General features: G+C 41.2%; 2 protein-coding genes across 16 annotated transcripts in view; both read right to left on the bottom strand.

The window, feature by feature from the left end:
• Window positions 1–567: 567 nt before the first annotated feature.
• On the bottom strand, window positions 568–5038 carry BBS10 (Bardet-Biedl syndrome 10). Of its 3 annotated transcripts, none has more exons than XM_030548687.1 (2): window positions 4744–5038; window positions 568–2780 (listed from the first exon to the last, which is right to left on the bottom strand). In XM_030548687.1, the coding sequence occupies exon 2, from the start codon at window positions 2777–2779 to the stop codon at window positions 740–742; it is 2040 nt and encodes a 679-aa protein (XP_030404547.1). In that variant the 5' UTR covers window position 2780; window positions 4744–5038; the 3' UTR covers window positions 568–739. The 3 variants fall into 3 exon arrangements, with proteins under 3 accessions (XP_030404547.1, XP_030404546.1, XP_030404548.1); XM_030548686.1 differs by lacking the exon at window positions 4744–5038 and adding an exon at window positions 3938–4178; XM_030548688.1 differs by lacking the exon at window positions 4744–5038 and adding an exon at window positions 3938–4178 and having other exon boundaries at window positions 568–2279.
• Window positions 5039–7618: 2580 nt separating this feature from the next.
• The window catches only part of OSBPL8 (oxysterol binding protein like 8), a 205240-nt gene continuing 192429 nt past the window's right edge, over window positions 7619–20429 (bottom strand). For all 13 annotated transcript variants that reach the window (XM_030548682.1, XM_030548675.1, XM_030548683.1 and 10 more), the window contains 4 exons: window positions 19767–19854; window positions 19259–19364; window positions 18484–18589; window positions 7619–12724 (listed from right to left, as the gene is read on the bottom strand). In XM_030548682.1, the coding sequence (XP_030404542.1) occupies window positions 12589–12724; window positions 18484–18589; window positions 19259–19364; window positions 19767–19854 (436 nt within the window). In that variant the 3' untranslated portion in view covers window positions 7619–12588. The remainder of the gene's footprint in view (window positions 12725–18483; window positions 18590–19258; window positions 19365–19766; window positions 19855–20429) is intronic.

Raw genomic sequence — 20429 nt, 5'->3', positions numbered from 1 at the left:
ATATTCTATTATTGTTTAATGATTTGACAGCCCTAACTGGTATATGTAATAGATATTGTTATAAGGTATAAAGTGAATGATCATATTGTTATATGTGGTAGTTAATTGAAACAGTAATTGTAGGGCTGTGTCTATTTGCCATGCCGTTTCATGGATCATATTGTTATATCTGGTAGTTAATTGAAACAGTAATTGTAGGGCTGTGTCTATTTGCCACGCCGTTTCATGTTTATACTGTAACTCTATTACCTCTACCTTTACTCTTTTACTGTAACTATTCACTTCTAATAAGTATTTTTGTTTTTGAATTATTTATTGCTTGTTGCCTATTCTTGGGCAGAGGGCTGTATCCGTGTCCTTCAAAGGAAAGTTGGCTAGCTGTGTCTTTCCTGGGAAAATCCATTAGGGTGGGTCACAACCTTTAATACCAAAATAGATAAATTGGAAATAAAGGTTTTAAATTAAAAGCAGTGTTTCCAGGGCTGGCTCAAGGGTTTTGCTGCCCCTGTGGCAATTCAGCGGGAGGTCCTTTGCTCTGAGCGGGAGTGAGGGACCCTCCACCGAATTGCCGCCGAATACCTGAACCTACCACCCCGCTCCGAAGTGGCCGCCCCAAGCACCTGCTTGCTAAGCTGGTGCCTCGAGCCAGCCTTGAGTGTTTCTAAAGTAATATCATTGGCTTAATATAATTGAATCAAAATCTTCCAGTAACAACATAGGAGAAACAAAAATGTTGTTTTCATAAATCATCTTCTGAATCATTAACCTCAGTCTTTTGAGGTGGTCTCTTAATACCAATTATTAAATCAACAGTGAGAAGCTTTGTAAGACAATGAAGAACAGAAGCTACTAATTGATATTTACAATACACCGATTCTAGACCTTGTTGATGCATGGGCAGCTGCTGCTTAGTTTGAAGTGCACTAGTGGCTTTGAAATAAACCTGAGTGAAACTGTTCTCTTTTGTTGTCCTGTAAAGGATTTTTGGAATGCTTAGCAATGCATCAGCAATTACAGTAGAAATAAGAGTTATTTTTGGTTGTTGGCATTGTTTTGCATAGGAATGGAGATAATAATGTAACAGGATCTCAAAGTTACCTCCAACTGGCAAAACTGACCCTGCCTGTATGACCAAGTTGGTGTAACTTTGGACTGTGTGTTTATAACTCTTCTCATACTTAAATGGAACTATAGGATTGCCTGGTTTCCAATACTCTTGAGCAGCATCCAGCTGTTTGGACACACTGGTGTTTTCTATAGCTGTCATAGCATCATTACAAATCCTCTGGTAGTTGACAACTGGCTCACTATTATTCATTACCCACATTTCACTTGGATGCTTGCATTTCAGTGGTGGTTTCTGTAACTCTTTTACAGAACTACCTCTGTCAATTAGAGCTGAAAACATAAAATCACTCTCTAATTTTACAAGGGGCATGGCTAGATCTGAAGATTTTTGCAAGTCTGTTTGATTACATGATGGATTTTCATCTACCCATGAAGAAGAGTCTATAAACTGTTTTTCTGTTTCAGCCATAGATGTTTTCAGTTGTTGGTCATAGACCTTTTCCCTATTACAAGAAATATTCTCCATTATGAATTTTTGTTGAGTAGCTGACTGTTGCCAACTACAATGTACAGTTTTTGAAGTATTATTTGTGTTTTCAGGTTGTGCTTCACATCCGTCACTCAGATCAACTGCTTTAAATAGTTGTTGTAACATTTTAAATGCTCCGTGAAAAGCAGAGGCATGCTGCTCAGTGACACCATGCACTGGTCCACAAAATATTACACAATGAGGCTCAAAGGCACATGTCCTTGTCAAACCAAGATGAACATATCTCTTGGAGCCAAGTACAAGAGGCTGACAAAATTTTGCTATCATGGTTTCAGAGATCTCACTACATATATTGTCCTGAGTAGGTATAAAAGGTGAGATACCTGTGGTCCTGCAAAGAAGAGAGATTTCTTCTGATGATAAACACTCTACAACAGATATACCACTTATTTTTGCATAGTAAATAACTATTTCCTGTTGTTTCACACTTGACAATAACACTTTTATATTGTTATTTTGCAAGTGTTTCATTATAGCTTCTGTTCTTTTTGTAATCCAGACTTGGGATGCCTGATACTGAACTTCTGCATTTACAACAAATTCTAAACCAGACGGAGAAAGAGCAGAGTCGATCGATTCCGTTACAATTAACAGTCTTATGTCACCATCTGCTGGACAGTACACAGCAAAATCTCTGTGAAGAACAAGTCCCTCTAAGATCCTGGAATTTGAAACAGGAAGACCTGTTACAGCAGAATGCAATTCTACAAAATATTCATTCACCAAATCCAGCATTTCATTTTTACCATTTATGAAAGGTATACACCTGTAATAGAAATCACAAGTCAATTGGGAAAGAAGCTTCTGATGACTATTTCCTATTCTTCCACAAAAATAAGCTTCTAATATTGACTCCATTGTGTCCCTACCTATCTCTCCTTCCCAGCTAGAAAAAGCAGATAGAAAATGTTTTCTTAGGTCCTGTGCCATGATGTGGTCTAATATGTGAGTCTGAAATGTCAAAAGAGACTGAGATATTTGCTTCAGACTGTGACAATGTTTTTGATCTCTCTTGCTCCTTTGATCCTCACAAAATGGAGACCCTTCTCTTTTATCAAGAATTGCTTGAAGTCCTCTGAGTAATTTGGACAACAGGATGATAAATGTTTTAGCACCATCTCCAGTCATGCTTTGGTGACTGGAGACACAAGCTACTATCATTCTGGTAGAAAAAAAGAAAAAGTAAATTAAGGGTGGCTTTTACCAACAAATTTTAATCAATAGCTTCAATTTATTAACAAAGAAGTGTTTCAATTATTCACTTGTCAACAGGTAATATTAGTAATTCATGACTCGTGCTCCGTGTTTGTCACTGAAGTTGCAACCCCCCCCGACCCCCAGCAGCAGGAGTTTGGGTGTGTGTGGGGGGCTCTGGGCAATGCTTAACTGGGGGGACTCCTCACAAGGGCAACAGGAACTCCCCTCCCTCAGCTCCTAGCTCCACATGCTGCCTCTGCCTGCAGACACCACCCCTGCAGCTCCCATTGGCTGCAGTTCCCAACCTGTGGGAGCTGCAGAAGGTCTTGGGAGCAGAGCAGAAGCAGCACGAGGAGCTAGGAGCTGGAGATCACTGCTTCCCAGGAGCCAAGTAGGAAACCTGCCTCTATCCCCCCTCCCCAGATGCCCCCAGGCCAGCCCCCCCCCGTTTTAGTCAGGGGTATACAGTAAAAGTCATGGACAGGTCACGGGCTGTGATTTTTTATTTACTCGCTATGACTTAAAACATAGTCTTACTCATGACCGACTGCGAGTTCTCCCCAGCTGTCATTTTAACAAATGGAAAGGTTTGCCCAGAGCTTGAAAGACATGCCAGACACAGAAGTAGACAAGAGGCAGGCAGGCACCAGTGACAGCAAAAGGCCACAGCATCCTAGCGAGAAGCACAAACTCCTCCTTGTCCCCAGGTGCTGTGAAGGGCGAGGATCCTGGGCCCTGGCCTCTGCCGGGGGCAAGGGAGCGGACTGTATCGTTCCCATCAGCCCCGGGCTCACGGAGGGGAGGATGAAGCTGGGTGTAAAGGGGTGTAAGGAAGCCCCGGAACTGCTGGCACAAGGTGCTGTGCTGTCTCGGCCCAGGGGGAGCAGCTGCTCCATTGATTTGTCTTCTCCCGGCTGCTGCGAGGGGACAAGTCGCCACCACTCTGCCCCCTGGGAAGTCCCAGAGCTTCAGGGCCCGGCTGCGGCCCGGGCATCCGGGACCCGCACAGCGGCGCTGCAGGCCGGGCCCGCTCACGGCGGGGAGGAGTCGCAGCCACAAGCCACTGGCAGGCGCGGGCGGGGCGGAGCGGGCGCGCGAGGCACGTACCCGCGCCGGGATTACCTGGCGGTAGGCGGGCCTAGGTTCAGCGCCTCCAGCACTCGCCTCCCGTCCCGCGTGAGCAGCGTCTCTCCCGTAGGGCGGGTCACGAGCACCTGCCCCCCGCGCGGCCCGAGCGCGCCCCGCACCGCGCTTGCCAGCGCCTCGGCCTCCTGCACCAGCCGCCCCAAGTCCAGGGACGCCGCGGACGCCATTGAAACCGCCCGCCGCTGTGTCCTGAGGCGTTGTGACGCCATCACGTTTGAACGCGGTAACGTGCCAAAGGGGAGGGGTTAGAACGGTTGGGCCGAGCCCGCTGCCGCCTTTTCCAGTTCGTGCCGCTTCTCCCAGAGGCGCGCGCGGCCGCCGACGGAGGCAGCCTCGCTCTGAGCCGGGCCGATCGGTAATGGCGCGTGCAGGTGCGCGTGGGGGAGCGCGGAGCGGGCTCCAGTGGGCCTGCCCGCCTGCTGCCGCCTCGCGCACAGCACGTGTGAGCCCCGCGCTGGGCAGGCGCGCCTGGGGTAACGCGGCGGGGACAGGCCCTGACTCTCTAACGCGGGGGCGGGGGCCAGTTTTCTTTGATTAAAAAACTCAGACCCTGGTGCTGCCGAGTGTGGGGAAGCTCTCGGGACCGTGATCCACGTGCAGCCCCAAGGCTCACGCCGAGGGCAACTCTAAAGCGGCCTCTACAAGTAGTGGATTTTGGGGGGCGTGACTCAGTGTTTGGACATTTGGCGTTGGCAACCCCGTGACGGAAGGAGCGCCCGGCTGCCGGCCCTGTTTCAGAAATACAGGCCAGGGTTCCTAGGATGATGCTGTTCCTTCCTTACCTTCTCCCTGGGGGCTCGGTTCTGTCCCACTTCCTGGTGCTCAGCAGTCACTTGCAACACAGCCAGATAGGAACAGGCTACATTGTGCCCTGTAGACAGGGACCATGATTAATTTCATTCTCCATAGCAGTAGCATTCTTTGTGCTTTGCAGGCTTTCCCTCTTATTACAAGGCATAAGCCATGCACACCCTACCGTCAGGGGTGGGCAAACTATGGCCCTGGGGGCTACATCCAGCCCTTCCAGACATTTGAATCAGGCCCTGGGAAGTAGTGTCAGGGGCTTTCCCCACTCTGGCACTCCAGCCAGGGTGCAGGGGCAGGCCTTTCCCCAGGCTGCACAGCTCCCGGAAGCAGCAGCATGTCCCCCCTCTGGTTCCTACATGTAGGGACAGCCAGGGGGCTCTGCATGGTGCCCCCATCCCAAGTGCTGCCCCCGCAGCTCCCCATGGTCTGGAACTGCAGCCAATGGGAGCTGTAGGGGTGGTACCTGCGGCCAGGGCAGCACCTCTGCCTAGGAGTCAGAGCAGGGCGATGCTGCTGTTTCTAAGAGCTGCTTGAGGTAAGTGCTGCCCAGAGTCTGCCCCCCTCCCACACCCCTGCCCCAGCCTTGACCTCCCTCCCATCCTCCACACCCCTCCGTCCCAGCCCAGAGATCCTCCTGCACCAAGCCCTCGGTCCCAGCTCGACCCCAGAGCCCACAGCCCCAGCCAAAGTCCTTCCCAATTAACTTACTGCCAAAACTATTCAGTAATAGAATTCAATAGCATCTCAAGATAATAGAGCTAAGTCAACTACAAACTACTCAAAAGGACACAACTAACAAATACAATATACACACAGGAACACTCCACTATATGGCTGCAGATCAGAACTACTATAGGATTGCAGCAGGATATCTATACATCTAAAGGACCACAGCTTTTGGTGCAGTCTCAAGCAAAACACAAGTTCCTTCCATCAAAAAGCACAGTGATGAAAACTTAACACATCCCACTCCTGTATTATTTTATTTATTTATATATACACACACATTTTATATATATGATAATTGAAGTGGGGGGTTACTCTGTTTGATGGACACCCACCCAGCAAGTTTGCTGTAAAATCCATGTCAAGGCTGAATCCCCACTCTGTCACTTAGAGTACAGAAGGTGGGGGCTGGCAAGGATTTTAAAAGTTAATACTTGCCACTCCAAGCTTGTATTAAGCTCGCAAGGTTACAGCTTTTCTCTGACCTTGGCTTGGTAAATGCTGCCACTACCCAAATGCAAAAAAAAAAACCCTTGGACTCAGAAAGGAGCACTTGGGAATTCCTCCATGTGGGGTACCCTGAAGCCCTTTCACCCCGCCTTCTGGGGAAGAGCTGAGAAAGAAAAAGGAAATTAGCTGTTGCTACCATCTAATCAAACAACATGCACAAACCTCGTAGGACACCAAAAATTCAATCCTGTTAAAAAAAGGTAAATTTTATTAAAAACAAAAGGGAAGAAAATACATCTGGAACTCAGGCTTTTGCTGGATTTTAAAACAGCAATTCCAAAAACTAAGCACCCACTTTCTTGGGGGTTAGATTAAAGGTTACAAGCAAACAAAAGCATCTGGGGTTAGCACAGAGGAGTCCGCAAACCTTGCAAAATAAACAGAAATAAACCTAATCGCATCTGCCTAAACATTCCTAATTTACTTGCATATTTGGGTTCTTAAAAGTAGTTCTAGATATGATCTGATGGTTCAAACTTTACATAGCATTCCTGCTGCCTATCTCTTCAGCCCAGCAACAACAACAGACAAAGGGTAAGTTTCTTTCCTGATTTTAAAGAGTTCTAGCCTTCCCATTGGGCTCTTTTGTTCAGGTGCCACTTCCCCCACCCCTTTACCTGGGGGACTTTTTAACCCTTTATAGGTAAAATAAGTAGAGAACAGCTGCCAAGAGGGATTTTACAGCTATCTGGTTGGCTGGGTGTCCATCAAAGGGAGCTACTTGCCCCCGCCCCCTTCATTTATCACAGCCTGAATGAAATTTTAGTTTATACTGATTTTGCTAGTGTTTTTTATGTGGCCTATTGTAAAACTAGGCATATATCTGGATGAGTTGATGTATTCCCTGGAGGACCTCTGCATACCCCCAGGGGTATGTATAACCCTGGTTGAGAACCAGCACACTGTAGTACTTGTATGAGGTGAATTTCTTTTTTAAAAAATGCAAATATTTGTAATAAAAATAATATAAAGTGAGCACTGAATTCTGTATTGTAATTGAAATCAATGTATTTGAAAAATGTAGAAAAACATCCAAAAATATTTATAATAAATTTAAATTGGTATTCTATTATTAACAGTGCAATTAAAACTGTGATGCCTCACAATTTTTTTTAATCTTATGATTAACTGAGATTATTTAAAACAATTATTTGACAGCCCTAATATATGTAAAATCACCGCAACATCTTAATACTAACCTTCACACCAAATGAGCAAAACCACCACAAAGTAGCCTACTACATAATTTATAATATTTGGTCTAATTACTTAAGTGCCAAGACATGGTCCCCGAGGAAATTTTAATCAAAATGAGAACATGATATCCTAGCAGAAGCAGAACAAATAAACAAACAGTACAAGTTAAATTGCCAGAGATCTCTTTACAGAGGCTTCATTTTGCAAGACTCTTACCATAGTAAAACACCTACAATAGATACCGTAGGCAGACCAAATACTAAAACTGTAATCAGAAACCAGAAATATAAAGTAAATAAGGAGCGACAGAAACCCAGGGATAAATGATTCTGTAACCAATCCGAAGTGTTCCTTTCAGTACCATTCCTACCATCTGTTTAAATGTAATGGTGTCGGACACATAAACATGACTCAGTATACTGTGCTTATGCTGTTGGTGACATTTCTTTATTCTATTCATTAGTCATACAAAACTATTGACCAGTGGTAGTGCTTTAATTTACAAATGGCCATTTAACAAAATGTTGAACTCAGATGTACATTTAAGCATGCAATATGGTCACAACTTGTGGATCTTCCTAAAGAATCCATAGCAGTTCTTATCACACTACATGGATCATGTTTTTCTAAATAACCTTTGCAATACTATACTAAAGCAATTTTAACATGATATATGCAGAAACAAAACATACAGGAATAAAGGATTTTTCTCCTATATAAATATTTTAGTACATACATTCACATTCATTTTTGTCATGGGATCTGGCTCTTTCCATATTCTGTGAATGGGATTAATGAAACACTGGTCCTATACAGCTTTTGTATAACAGTCCTTTTTTCAATTTTCTAAAAAAATGTAACAGTACAAAAATTCAAACAATATGTAACATAATAAAAAGTGAATAAAAATGTGCTAGTCTGAGTTACCTGAAGTTCTGAAACTAGAGAAAAATGAAGAATTAGATAATAGTGGCAAGCTATGTATTTTAAAGAGCACTTTCCCCATGCAGTTAAATATACCTTTGGTTTGTAGTTTGTACAAAATGGCTAGATAATTAAAAAGGTATACATGCTTAAGGGGAAGATTTTCAAGACACATGAATGGGAGTTGGGTGCCTTGTTGCCCTTTGTGCCCTTGAAAATCTCCCCTCCCCTCAATTTTTTCTCTGCATCAGTTAATTGCTCGATTAAATTTAATCAAGTACAAAATGAAGCCAAAATAATCTGTCTGTGATGTTAAACTTTTATTATGGCTATTTCTATAATATCACAAACAAAGTACTGCAGCTTCATTGTATGGAAGACCAAAAAAGCAAAGACCAGACACACTGCTCACTAGCTAGAAATTCTAGAAAACTGAAATAGAAGTGGAAGGATAGATTTTTATATAATGATTTCAAAAATATGATGAAGGGAGAAAGGTAGTCTTCAAAAACACAGCCCCCACAAAAGGTCAGTTGTATGTATGGCACAAATTTGACAAGTTTTTTTTATACACCTCAAAACAGTGTGAAATCCATCAAGAAGGCACTGTTTATAATACTCAGAAATATCTGACTATTTTCAATGATGTCCAAAGACTTCAGGATATATTTGAAATATGATTAGTCAATCTTTCATAAGGGTACAGCATTCTTGTTTACAAAAAGAAAACTAGGTGATGAAATAATGGCTTTTAAGAAAAACTACCACCAAGTTATGCTAGACAAATATACTGAATCCAAATTTTGTTTCATTAACATTAAACTGACAAGGATTTCCCAAAGGCACAGAAGAGCATTGAACTGTAAAATCCATGAAACATCTTACAAGACAACAATAAAATGAAGTTTTCAGGATTTAATCTGGAGGAAAAAAAAAAAAAAGACAAGCTGTACCCTTATAAATAATGCAAACTATTTTAAAAATAACCAACATATGAAATACAAGAAACATTATGTATTGCTGGAACTATGCTCTTCACATGACGCTTACTTTCTTTGTAGGTCAATTATACCTAACTACAGTAGTTAAATGGCAAATTAAAGGCTTAGAGTGCATTTTAAAAAACAATCAAAAAACACATGGCAACCACCATCAGTTCAGAATATTTCCTAATTCCTGTACAAGAAAAAAGAATAAAGAATCTAATCAAGTGAGAAAACAAGTGCTCTGCTTTAAATATTAAAAACTAGCAAGAGGCTACTGCCTTCAGATATCTGCAAACTGTACAAGCAGAGTTTTTATGACTGTGCAGAAAACTGATAATCTTTAGTAAATAATATTTCAAGATCAACTACACATCATGGCTAAATATGAAGTTAATTATGTATTAAGAAAAGGCTTTACAAACCAGGCCTGTAATCAACCTTACCCTAAAAATCAGGCAATAAATTCCTTTTTCTGCTCACATAAGGGAATTACATACAAAGAAGAGCAAAATAGGAATTATCAGGCTTTCAGTGCATGTGCTTTTTAGAATATGAGTAATAAATACACCTAAGAGCAGACCTGTTGCTTTACTTTTTCATTAAAAAATTTCATGAAGTACTCTTGCCTCTTGGGACAGGAATTAAACCAGCTGCTCTTATATCTTAGATAGTCAGGCTCTAACAGCATATTGAGAGAGGAGAAAAAAATCTTGTACGTAAGTAAGGGCATTTTGTCTAGCTCAATCTTATTCAAGTATATGCATATGCAAAACACAAGAGTTGAAGTGGGCAGGATCTCAAATATGGAATATATGGTGTGCACATAGTATTCTGATGTGGGCTAAAACATCGTCAGCTAGCGATTACAATATTTTGACCTATACAATGGCAGCGTGAGTATAAATATGCAGTTCTATATATGCTTGCAAATCAATACTAAATTAAAGTCAGTTTAAAAATATATCTGTAAAGGGCTTCTCCTTAACTGCCCTTGAAAAAAACAGTAAAACCCATAAATACTGAGCAAGATGGACATTTTTAACAAACATTCATTTTAAATTTAGATAAGTTATTACCAAATATGAGGTTCAACATACAAAAACTGTAGGAATATCTCAGGGATCTAATATTACTGCCCAAATTCTTGGTGTAGTGCTAGCGAGCTCTCACATTTGCCTATGTATTATGTGTCCCTGTCATGTATAGCACAAATTATATGAGTATACCAACTACACTGCAGGTCTTGGAACACATCTGCATAAGAGATCTCTCTATGTGAGTGGTGTAATGACAATCTCTCGAATGCTGGCAGTGTCAAATCAGTATTACAACATTCTGTTTTCATCTTTTAACCCACCCTTTATGTTATGACTGCTAACCTTTTATATAGGGCTGCCACCTTTAGTTTCTATTAGGAACTTATTGTGTTGAACTCTTTCCTCTTTACAGTAAAGCTCTTTCTATATTTTAAAAACATAATCACAAGGCATAACACGACAGTGTTCCAACCAAGTTACAAGAATTTGGTTGTGCCTGTGTACACAACACCAGTCTATATTATAGTCATGTTAAAGAACAGTGCTATAGAGAATGGTTCAAGACAAAACTACATTATGACAAGGGGTGGAGAATTACCAAATTTAAGCAGGATGCTTAAAGAGTAAAATTTGTCTCGTGTGGGGGCAATAAAGGAGTGGGGAAAACTGTATGTTAGGAACACAGGAAGAGAAAAGTTGGTTAGATAAAGCACAAAATGCAAGTAAAATTTAGTTAGATAACACTGGATGAGACTGGTAGAGCACAGGACTCTCAGCACAAGGGAAGGTGGCTTTAAAACACCATTGCATTCTGCCAGTCATGGGTTATTCTAGGGGCAGGAGAGGCCCACAGTGTTACCTAGAGAGCCCTGGGGCCTATTTAAGTTAGAGCATTCCTGAAAGGCTGCTGCATCAGCCACTGCACTGCCCAGAAACTCTGCAGTGCTGTGGCCCTGCCCCCTAATATGCCAAGACTTGATAGGGGCTTCTTGGAAAACAGCCTTATGGCTGTCTTCCACAGCATCTACACCAGGGAAGGTCTCCCCTTCTAGAACTTGAGATTCTAGAGCCTCTTAACTTGTGTAAATGGGTCAAAATGGAGGGAGGAGGAAGGGAGATCTCACCCTGTATATGCTGGTATCCAAACTTAACTTTGCTTAAAAAAAATTAGTTGTTTGGAAACATACCAATTCAGAGGAAAACCATGTTAGAATAAAAAGTCACATTTAAAATCCAAGTCCAACTTCTATATTATTAGTTTGTCCAATTGTGGAATATCGGGATGAGTTCCATGGTGTGTATATGCTGCAATAAGGGGGAATTTAATGAAGATTTAGGCTTCATCTTGCTCTTAAACAGCTCAGGTTTGTTGCTGTGTATTTTATAAAATTATCAGTGGTAATCTAATAGCAGGACTGAACTCTTAGTTCTAAACTGCCTTTCATTTTGGAACTTAACATCAAGCCCTTCACACTTAACACAGATGTGCATGTTAATATTTTTTTCTGAGTTACAGAAATATCAAATAAACCATTTGATAGCAGTAGTCTTTATCTTCTTCAACTTATTTGAAGTGGCCACACAATTTAATTCAAGTTTAGTAAACTGAGAAAAAATTAACTACATAGTTATAAATCCCTGACACATTATGAATGGAAATGTTGGTGGACCATTAACATAGTAGTCGTTATGGGTACTGTACAGTTGTACAATTCATTCTATGCACAACGTAAGCCAGTGTTTTTAATAAAAGGTTTGAAGTGGCCAACCATGAAAATCTAGTGCTTTGTATATCACCACCATAATCTAGAATTAAAATACTGCCATATATTTAGAAAAAACCTCCTCCCAAATTAGAGCACTAAAACACAACGATTTCAGGTAAAGTCTTCAACTCTGCATTAAGCCAATTCTTATTATTTATAGTGCTTACTAACGTATTTTTTGTGTTTGATCTGAAACACATTTCACCATACAGTACTTTCAATACAATAGTAAAGCTGGTTACTTCAGAATTTATTTTGTTACAAAATTGTTAATTTAAGTTTGTTTGTTCTTTTCTCAATTTATCTTCATCAATAGACAATACATGTCCCCATTGGGAGAGGAATAGATCTCTGAATTTTGAGTTTGACATTGTCTGTACTGAAATTTGTTAGTACAGCCTATGAGATATTACAGATAGAAGGCTATTGTTGTGTTTGTGTGAGGCATATACAAAGAGCAAGAGAGTACTGGCACTTACACATTTCCCACTTCAACTGGCTAGGCAGGAATACGACAGATCTTGATCCATGTACACATAAAGATTTGAGGTGAAGTTCTTTAAGTTTTAACTACAGGGCTCTTTTAGATAATATTGCATCATTTAAAGCCTAAACCAACTTAAAATATGGTCCCAGTAAGTATTCCAGTTCAAAGAGTCTTTTGTTCAGACCTTCTATTTGAACACAAAATTGATGATAAGTTGCACCAGAACCATGAGAAAAATAAAGACATAGTGCTTAAGCTGCAAGAAATTGTTTTCCAGTGGTGGTGAATTTGAAGTAACACGGTTCCGTAGAGCCATAATATCCCTATAAAATATAAACAGAAACTCTCTTAAGTGGACATCAAGATGATTTAAACAGTTTCTTACATTATCTGACTTCTGTTAGGAACACCATGAAATATCAAGAGGCTATTTTTTGTCAGCTTTTGGAGAAATGGTTAATTGATGTAATTCTACTGGGCTTTTAGAGACACAATATCAAGACATCAACTCAATTAAAAAAAAAGACCTCAAATGAGAAATAAAATTGCAGGAAACTAACATTTCTCATCCTAAACTCCTCATATTTGTTGAAGGCCTTGGAGTCTGCAAGTAAGAATACAGCAAAGCAGAAAGGGTCAAGTATTGCATTTTCCTTCATGTTCAACAGATACCAGTCAACATATTTTCTTCAGTTAAATCAGGGGCTGGTAACCTTTGGCACATAGCCCATCAGGGTAATCCACTAGGGGCCGTGAGACATTTTGTTTACATTGGCCGTCTGCAAGCATGGCCCCCCGCAGCTCCCAGTGGCCGCAGTTCACTGTTTCCAGCCAAACAGAGTGACCAGATGTCCCAATAAAATTGGGGCTGTCCCAATATTTAACCCTTTGTCTCCCATCCCAATCAATGTACGATTCGGACACCATTTGTCCAGATATTCAGGTAAGGACACAAGCGAGAGGCAGGCATCGACTCCATGAGTGCTCCAGGATTGGAGCACCCATGGGGAAAAATTGCAACCAAGCTCCCCCGTCCTCCTCCCTCCCTCATAAGAACATAAGAATGGCTGTACCGGGTCAGACCAAAGGTCCATCTAGCCCAGTATCTGTCTACCGACAGTGGCCAATGCCAGGTGCCCCAGAGGGAGTGAAGCTAACAGACAATGATCAAGTGATCTCTCTCCTGCCATCCATCTCCATCCTCTGATGAACAGAGGCTAGGGACACCATTTTTTACCCTTCCTGGCTAATAGCCATTTATGGACTTAGCCACCATGAATTTATCCAGTTCCCTTTTAAACATTGTTATAGTCCCAGCCTTCACAACCTCCTCAGGTAAGGAGTTCCACAAGTTGACTGTGTGCTGTGTGAAGAAAAACTTCCTTTTATTTGTTTTAAACTTGCTACCTATCAATTTCATTTGGTGACCCCTAGTTCTTGTATTATGGGAATAAGTAAATAACTTTTCCTTATCCACTTTCTCAACATCACTCATGATTTTATATACCTCTATCATATCCCCCCTTAGTCTCCTCTTTTCCAAGCTGAAGAGGCCTAGCCTCTTTAATCTTTCCTCGTATGGGACCCTCTCCAAACCCCTAATCATTTTAGTTGCCCTTTTCTGAACCTTTTCTAGTGCTAGAATATCTTTTTTGAGGTGAGGAGACCACATCTGTACACAATATTCCAGATGTGGGCATACCGTGGATTTATATAAGGGCAATAATATATTCTCTGTCTTATTCTCTATCCCCTTTTTAATGTTTCCTAACATCTTGTTTGCTTTTTTGACTGCCTCTGCACACTGCGAGGACATCTTCAGAGAACTATCAACGATGGCACCAAGATCTTTTTCCTGACTCGTTGTAGCTAAATTAGCCCCCATCATATTGTATGTATAGTTGGCGTTATTTTTTCCAATGTGCATTACTTTACATTTATCCACATTAAATTTCATTTGCCATTTTGTGGCCCAATCACTTAGTTTTGTGAGATCTTTTTGAAGTTCTTCACAGTCTGCTTTGGTCTTAACTATCTTGAGTAGTTTAGTATCATCTGCAAACTTTGCCACCTCACTGTTTACCCCTTTCTCCAGATCATTTATGAATAAATTGAATAGGATTGGTCCTAGGACTGACCCTCAGGGAACACTACTAGTTACCGCTCTCCATTCTGAGAATTTACCATTAATTCCTACCCTTTATTCCCTGTCTTTTAACCAGTTCTCAATCCATGAAAGGACCTTCCCTTTTATCCCATGACAGCTTAATTTACATAAGAGCCTTTGGTGAGGGACCTTGTCAAAAGCTTTCTGGAAATCGAAGTACACTATGTCCACTGGATCCCCCTTGTCCACATGTTTGTTGACCCCGTCAAAGAACTCTAATAGATTAGTAAGACACGATTTCCCTTTACAGAAACCATGTTGACTATTGCTCAACAGTTTATGTTTTTCTATGTGTCTGACAATTTTATTCTTAACTATTGTTTCGACTAATTTGCCTAGTATCGATGTTAGACTTACCGGTCTGTAATTGCCGGAATCACCTGTAGAGCCCTTTTTAAATATTGGCGTTACATTAGCTAACTTCCAGTCATTGGGTACCGAAGCCGATTTAAAGGACAGGTTACAAACCTTAGTTAACAGTTCCGCAACTTCATATTTGAGTTCTTTCAGAACTCTTGGGTGAATGCCATCTGGTCCCGGTGACTTGTTAATGTTGAGTTTATCAATTAATTCCAAAACCTCCTCTAGTGATACTTCAATCTGTGACAGTTCCTCAGATTTGTCACCTACAAAAGCCAGTTCAGGTTTGGGAATCTCCCTAACATCCTCAGCCGTGAAGACTGAAGCAAATAATCCATTTAGTTTCTCTGCAATGACTTTATCGTCTTTAAGCGCACCTTTTGTATTTCGATTATCAAGGGGCCCCACTGGTTGTTTAGCGGGCTTCCTGCTTCTGATATACTTAAAAAACATTTTATTACCACCTTTGGAGTTTTTGGCTAGCCGTTCTTCAAACTCCTCTTTGGCTTTTCTTATTACTCTCTTGCACTTAAGCTGGCCGTGTCTGTGCTCCTTTCTATTTGCCTCACTAGGATTTGACTTCCACTTTTTAAATGAAGTCTTTTTCTCTCTCACTGCTTCTTTTACATGGTTGTTAAGCCACGGTGGCTCTTTTTTAGTTCTTTTACTGTGTTTCTTAATTTGGGGTATACATTGAAGTTGGGCCTCTATTATGGTGTCTTTAAAAAGGGCCCATGCAACTTGCAGGGATTTCACTTTAGTCACTGTACCTTTTAACTTTTGTTTAACTAACCTCCTCATTTTTGTATAGTTCCCCCTTTTGAAATTAAATGCCACAGTGTTGGGCTGTTGAGGTGTTCTTCCCACCACAGGGATGTTGAATGTTATTGTATTATGGTCACTATTTCCAAGCGGTCCTGCTATAGTTACCTCTTGGACCAGCTCCTGCGCTCCACTCAGGATTAAATCTAGAGTTGCCTCTCCCCTTGTGGTTTCCCGTACCAGCTGCTCCATGAAGCAGTCATTTAAAGTATCGAGAAATTTCATCTCTGTATTTCGTCCTGAAGTGAAATGTTCCCAGTCAATATGGGGATAATTGAAATCCCCCACTATTATTGGATTCTTAATTTTGATAGCTTAATCTCCCTTATCATTTCAACATCACTATTACTGTCCTGGTCAGGTGGTCGATAATAGATCCCTAATGTTATATTTTTATTAGAGCATGACATTTCTATCCACAGCAATTCTATGGAACATGTGGATTCGCTTAAGATTTTTACTTCATTTGAATCTACATTTTCTTTTACATATAGTGCCACTCCTCCCCCTGCACGACCTGTTCTGTCCTTCCGATATATTTTGTACCCTGGAATGATTGTGTCCCATTGATTGCTCTCAGTCCACCAGGTTCCTGTGATGCCTATTATATCAATGTCCTCCTTTATCACAAGGCACTTTAGTTCACCCATCTTATTATTTAGACTTCTAGCATTTGTGTACAAGCACTTTAAAAACTTGTCCTTGTTTATTTGTCTGCCCTTTTCTGATGTGCCAGTTTCTTTTTTATGTGACTGTTTATCTCTGATCCGGCCCTTACATTATCCTCTTCCATCCTTTGTTCCTGACTATAACCTGGAGATTCTCTATCATCAGACTCTCCCCTAAGAGAAGTCTGTGTCCGATCCACATGCTCCTCTGCAGCAGTCGGCTTTCCCCCATCTCCTAGTTTAAAAACTGCTCTACAACCTTTTTAATGTTTAGTGCCAGCAGCCTGGTTCCACTTTGGCTTAGGTGGAGCCCATCTCTCCTGTACAGGCTCTTCCCATCCCAAAAGTTTCAGTCTATTTTTTTAAAATTATCGTTCTTTAAATTCCTCTCCCTCCTTGAGCTCTTTCATTCCCACTTAAATTAACAGCTATCTCCATATCATCTCTCCCTGAGTAAACTTCAAATCCCCAGAGAGATTCTGCCTCTCTCTTCCTGCAATAGCTTTACACTTAAGTCCAACAAGTAAATAAATCTCAATATTTGTTTGGACATTTAGGACCCAATCATGCAATAAGATGGCATGCAGTTGGGCTCCCGAGCGCTCTCTTAACTTTTTCACTACTGGTTATTTTAGTAAACATACTGACTTTTAAACAGTCATCCTTCGGTTTCACAGTTAATATGCTAATGATAAGAATTAGGTAAAATCCCTCTGCAGTATCATAAAAACAACACTGCATTGGTTCACGTATGGAAGGGGTAGAAACTTTAAAAAAAATACTCCAGAAAACAACGGAAATACTAAAAAATCCAGTGACCCAAAATTTGTGCTAAATATGGAATTCCCATGCTATTTACTTCCAGTAAACCTACTTGTAATTTGACAAACATACAGTGAAGCTGATCTGCATTAATCATTGTATTTACCCAGTTTCTGAATCTGAGATGAAGTAATCAGGCTTGTTAGAGCAGTGTAGCAGGGCAGTAACCCCGCTCCTGCCCTGAAGGGCTTAAACCAGCCCTGGGAGAGGGCTGTGGTAGGGGAAAACCTGGGCTGATTGGGGAAGTAGCCACAGCTGTCCCTTATAAGAGGGCAGTGGACCAGGGAGCAGAGTCTCTCTCTGCTTTCGGGGGGGGGCGGGGGGCTGGCTGCTGAGAAGCTCAGGGTACCTAGAATAAGGAAGGGCTGGGGAAAGGCAAGAGGGGCTAGGGAGCTCCAGGCTGGCAACTCCCCAAGATGCAGGGCCTTGTCCAAGGCCACACAGAGCAGTGGTTCTCAAACTTTTGTACTGGTGACCCCTTTCACATAGCAATCCTCTGAGTGCAACCCCCCTAACAAATTAAAAACACAGACCCTGAGACCAGGGGGCAGCACCCCAGATAACAGGGCACCCGAGCAGGGCCGGTGCAACTATTTAGGCAAACTAGGCAGCTGCCTAGGGTGCCTAGTGGTTAAGGGCACCTAAAAGCCAGCTCAGGCGAGGCTCCCCCTGCGGGGTTAGCTGCTGTGGAGGAGGGCGGTGTTAGCTTCCACAGGGGTGCTCCCTGGGCTGGGTTAGCTGCCATGGAAGGAAGGCTTTCAATGGGTGGGAGGGGCAGGTGGGTGTGATTAGCTGCCACAGGGGGGCGGGGTTAGCTGGGGTGGGAGCAAGGTGGAAGTTTTGGCTAGGGCACGAAACTTCCTTGCACTGGCCCTGCACCCAAGTCCTGGGAGGGACATGGGGGCCAAGCAGCAGCAGGATACCGGCCTGCAGAGGACATTCTGGAGGCTGGAAATGCTAATTCCCAGAGATGACCAGTAGGAGGCACCGCAGGGGTGAGACCTGCATCACTACAAGCAGCAGTATCATTTTCTTTGAACTATTCCAGAGTATATTATACAAAGCAGAATTCATGACAAAAACAATAAACGTCAATTTTTAGCAGAAGTTTCTGTTTTGATGTATTTATACTTAAACCAGTGAAGGAAGATTAAATAAGAACAGTTTATATTCCTAGCTTATTTCAAACAGAACAAGCCTGATGCGCTAAAATCTATTTTAAAATATCATCATTGAATATTACCTCTTAATGTCTTCTTGTGTTTCTTTTATAGATTCAATGGCACTTTGTAGTTCACCAAGGTCTGCCCCTTTCTTTCTGATTCTTGTATTATGCTTTAGTAGTTGTGCTATGAAGATATGCCAGACAGATGCAATAGGTTAGAATGACTACTTTATCCAAATCTAAACTTCTTTAATCCTATGATAAAACTATTTAGAAAACACAGTTAGGTGAAATTCTCCAATTTGGGGTCCTGCTGAAAGCTTTGTTCCAGTTGCTTATATCCCAGGAAGCCCACAAGTGAAGTGTTTTATCTTTTTCAACTGAGTACAGAAGTTTTAAGATTATAAAAACAGTGCCAACAATTATTTACACATTTCATTCTTACGTAAACCTATTGAGCTATATATTTAAATAGCTGCTTTCTTAATGCAAAGACTAATCCTTTTGTTTACAAGTGAACGAACACAGTAGTAGTACCACAAGTACTAACTATAGTAGTAAAGCCTACTTAAATTACAGCCCTATGTTTATAAACGTAGGAAAGTTTCAGATATCTCACTAGTAACACCATGGGGCACCTGCTTTTCTTGTGCTATGCATTTTTGTCTTTCTATGAAGACATGTAATAATGCACTATACTGTAACTTATCATATTCCAATAGTTATTTTATACCACAAATATCTTGGGATAATAAAGAATAGGAAAGTAAATGCATGACTGTACTGTAGCAGTGCTCAGTCTAACTGAACAGAAAAGCAATGTAATTTGCCAAACAGATGCAGCTTATCCTACCTTCACTTCCAGAGGAGTCCTGGTTATCAGGTTCTGGGGAAGAGAATCCACACTCTCCTTTCTTCGACTGACTGGTTGGCTTTCGTTTTATTTTTGGAACACTAACCTGCAATTCACACGCATAATACTTATATGCACAGAATCAAACATTTTGATGAAAAAGCTGTTTTATTTTAATAATGGCTGTGTGTTAGAAGCCTGAGTTAATATTTGAAAATGATATCCTAGAGGTTTTGGAGGGTTTACATTAGACTAATTAAAATAAGCGTGGATGTTTTTTGTAAGTGGAATTAAGGTAATGTAACTTTCAATACCTATCCAATTATGTCAGTTTTCCTACATAGCGAACAGCAGGAGAGTGAGAGGCTAGGGGCCAACTGAACTACACCTTTGTAGGACACAGGTGAAGAACCACATTAGTGCTTTTTGAATTCTAGATTTATAACTTGACATTTGCAAGTGTCTGACCTCACTGTTTACTGAGAACAATTACAAAGCCAGAACGTACCATTGGTGTCCGATGCCTGACTTTTGTTTGGATGGCACCATCTTTTTCAAACTGTATCATATCATTCAGTGGATCCCATGGTCTGGTTCTACACAGAAACAGAATGAACACAGTGTTACTGTATAAAAAATTAGAGGCATTTTCATTTTTCTGTTAAGTTGACAAAAGCTTTCAAGCAAATCTTTTGAGTGAAAGGTGTCAGTAAGACACCCAAAAGATTCACAGCTCCCCACAGGATAAGTATAGAATGGGCATAAGTGATGTAAGCCTCTTCATATTACCCTACTGATGTGCCTCACTTCTGATTTGGCAGGATTATACACCCAGAGATGATGTGATAACTCAGTCTCCATGCACAGATCAATCCCTACCCTGGCTATTGAGAATGCCAGCCAGAGTATCACTCAATTTTGATAGCATTTTTTTATGCCAGTACCTAAGACTGAGATACATAAACCTACCACATTCTGGAACTGGGGAAGAAAAATCTTGTTACTCTGTCTCTTTGAAAGAGCAGACAAGGTAAAACACTAGTTTATATGGTGTGTAGAAAATTTTAAGGCTATTTTTGTCGGTTGTGAAAATTTGTTATGTATAACAGAGTTCACAGTAAGGTATACAGCTCTGGAACCAACTGTCAGCACAAAGCTAGATATAACATTG

This window comes from Gopherus evgoodei, chromosome 1 (genome assembly GCF_007399415.2).
Source record: "Gopherus evgoodei ecotype Sinaloan lineage chromosome 1, rGopEvg1_v1.p, whole genome shotgun sequence".
In the NCBI taxonomy this organism is placed as follows: Eukaryota; Metazoa; Chordata; order Testudines; family Testudinidae; genus Gopherus; species Gopherus evgoodei.
Note: the sequence above shows the minus strand (reverse complement) of the source record. Positions and strands in the feature narration are given on the sequence as shown.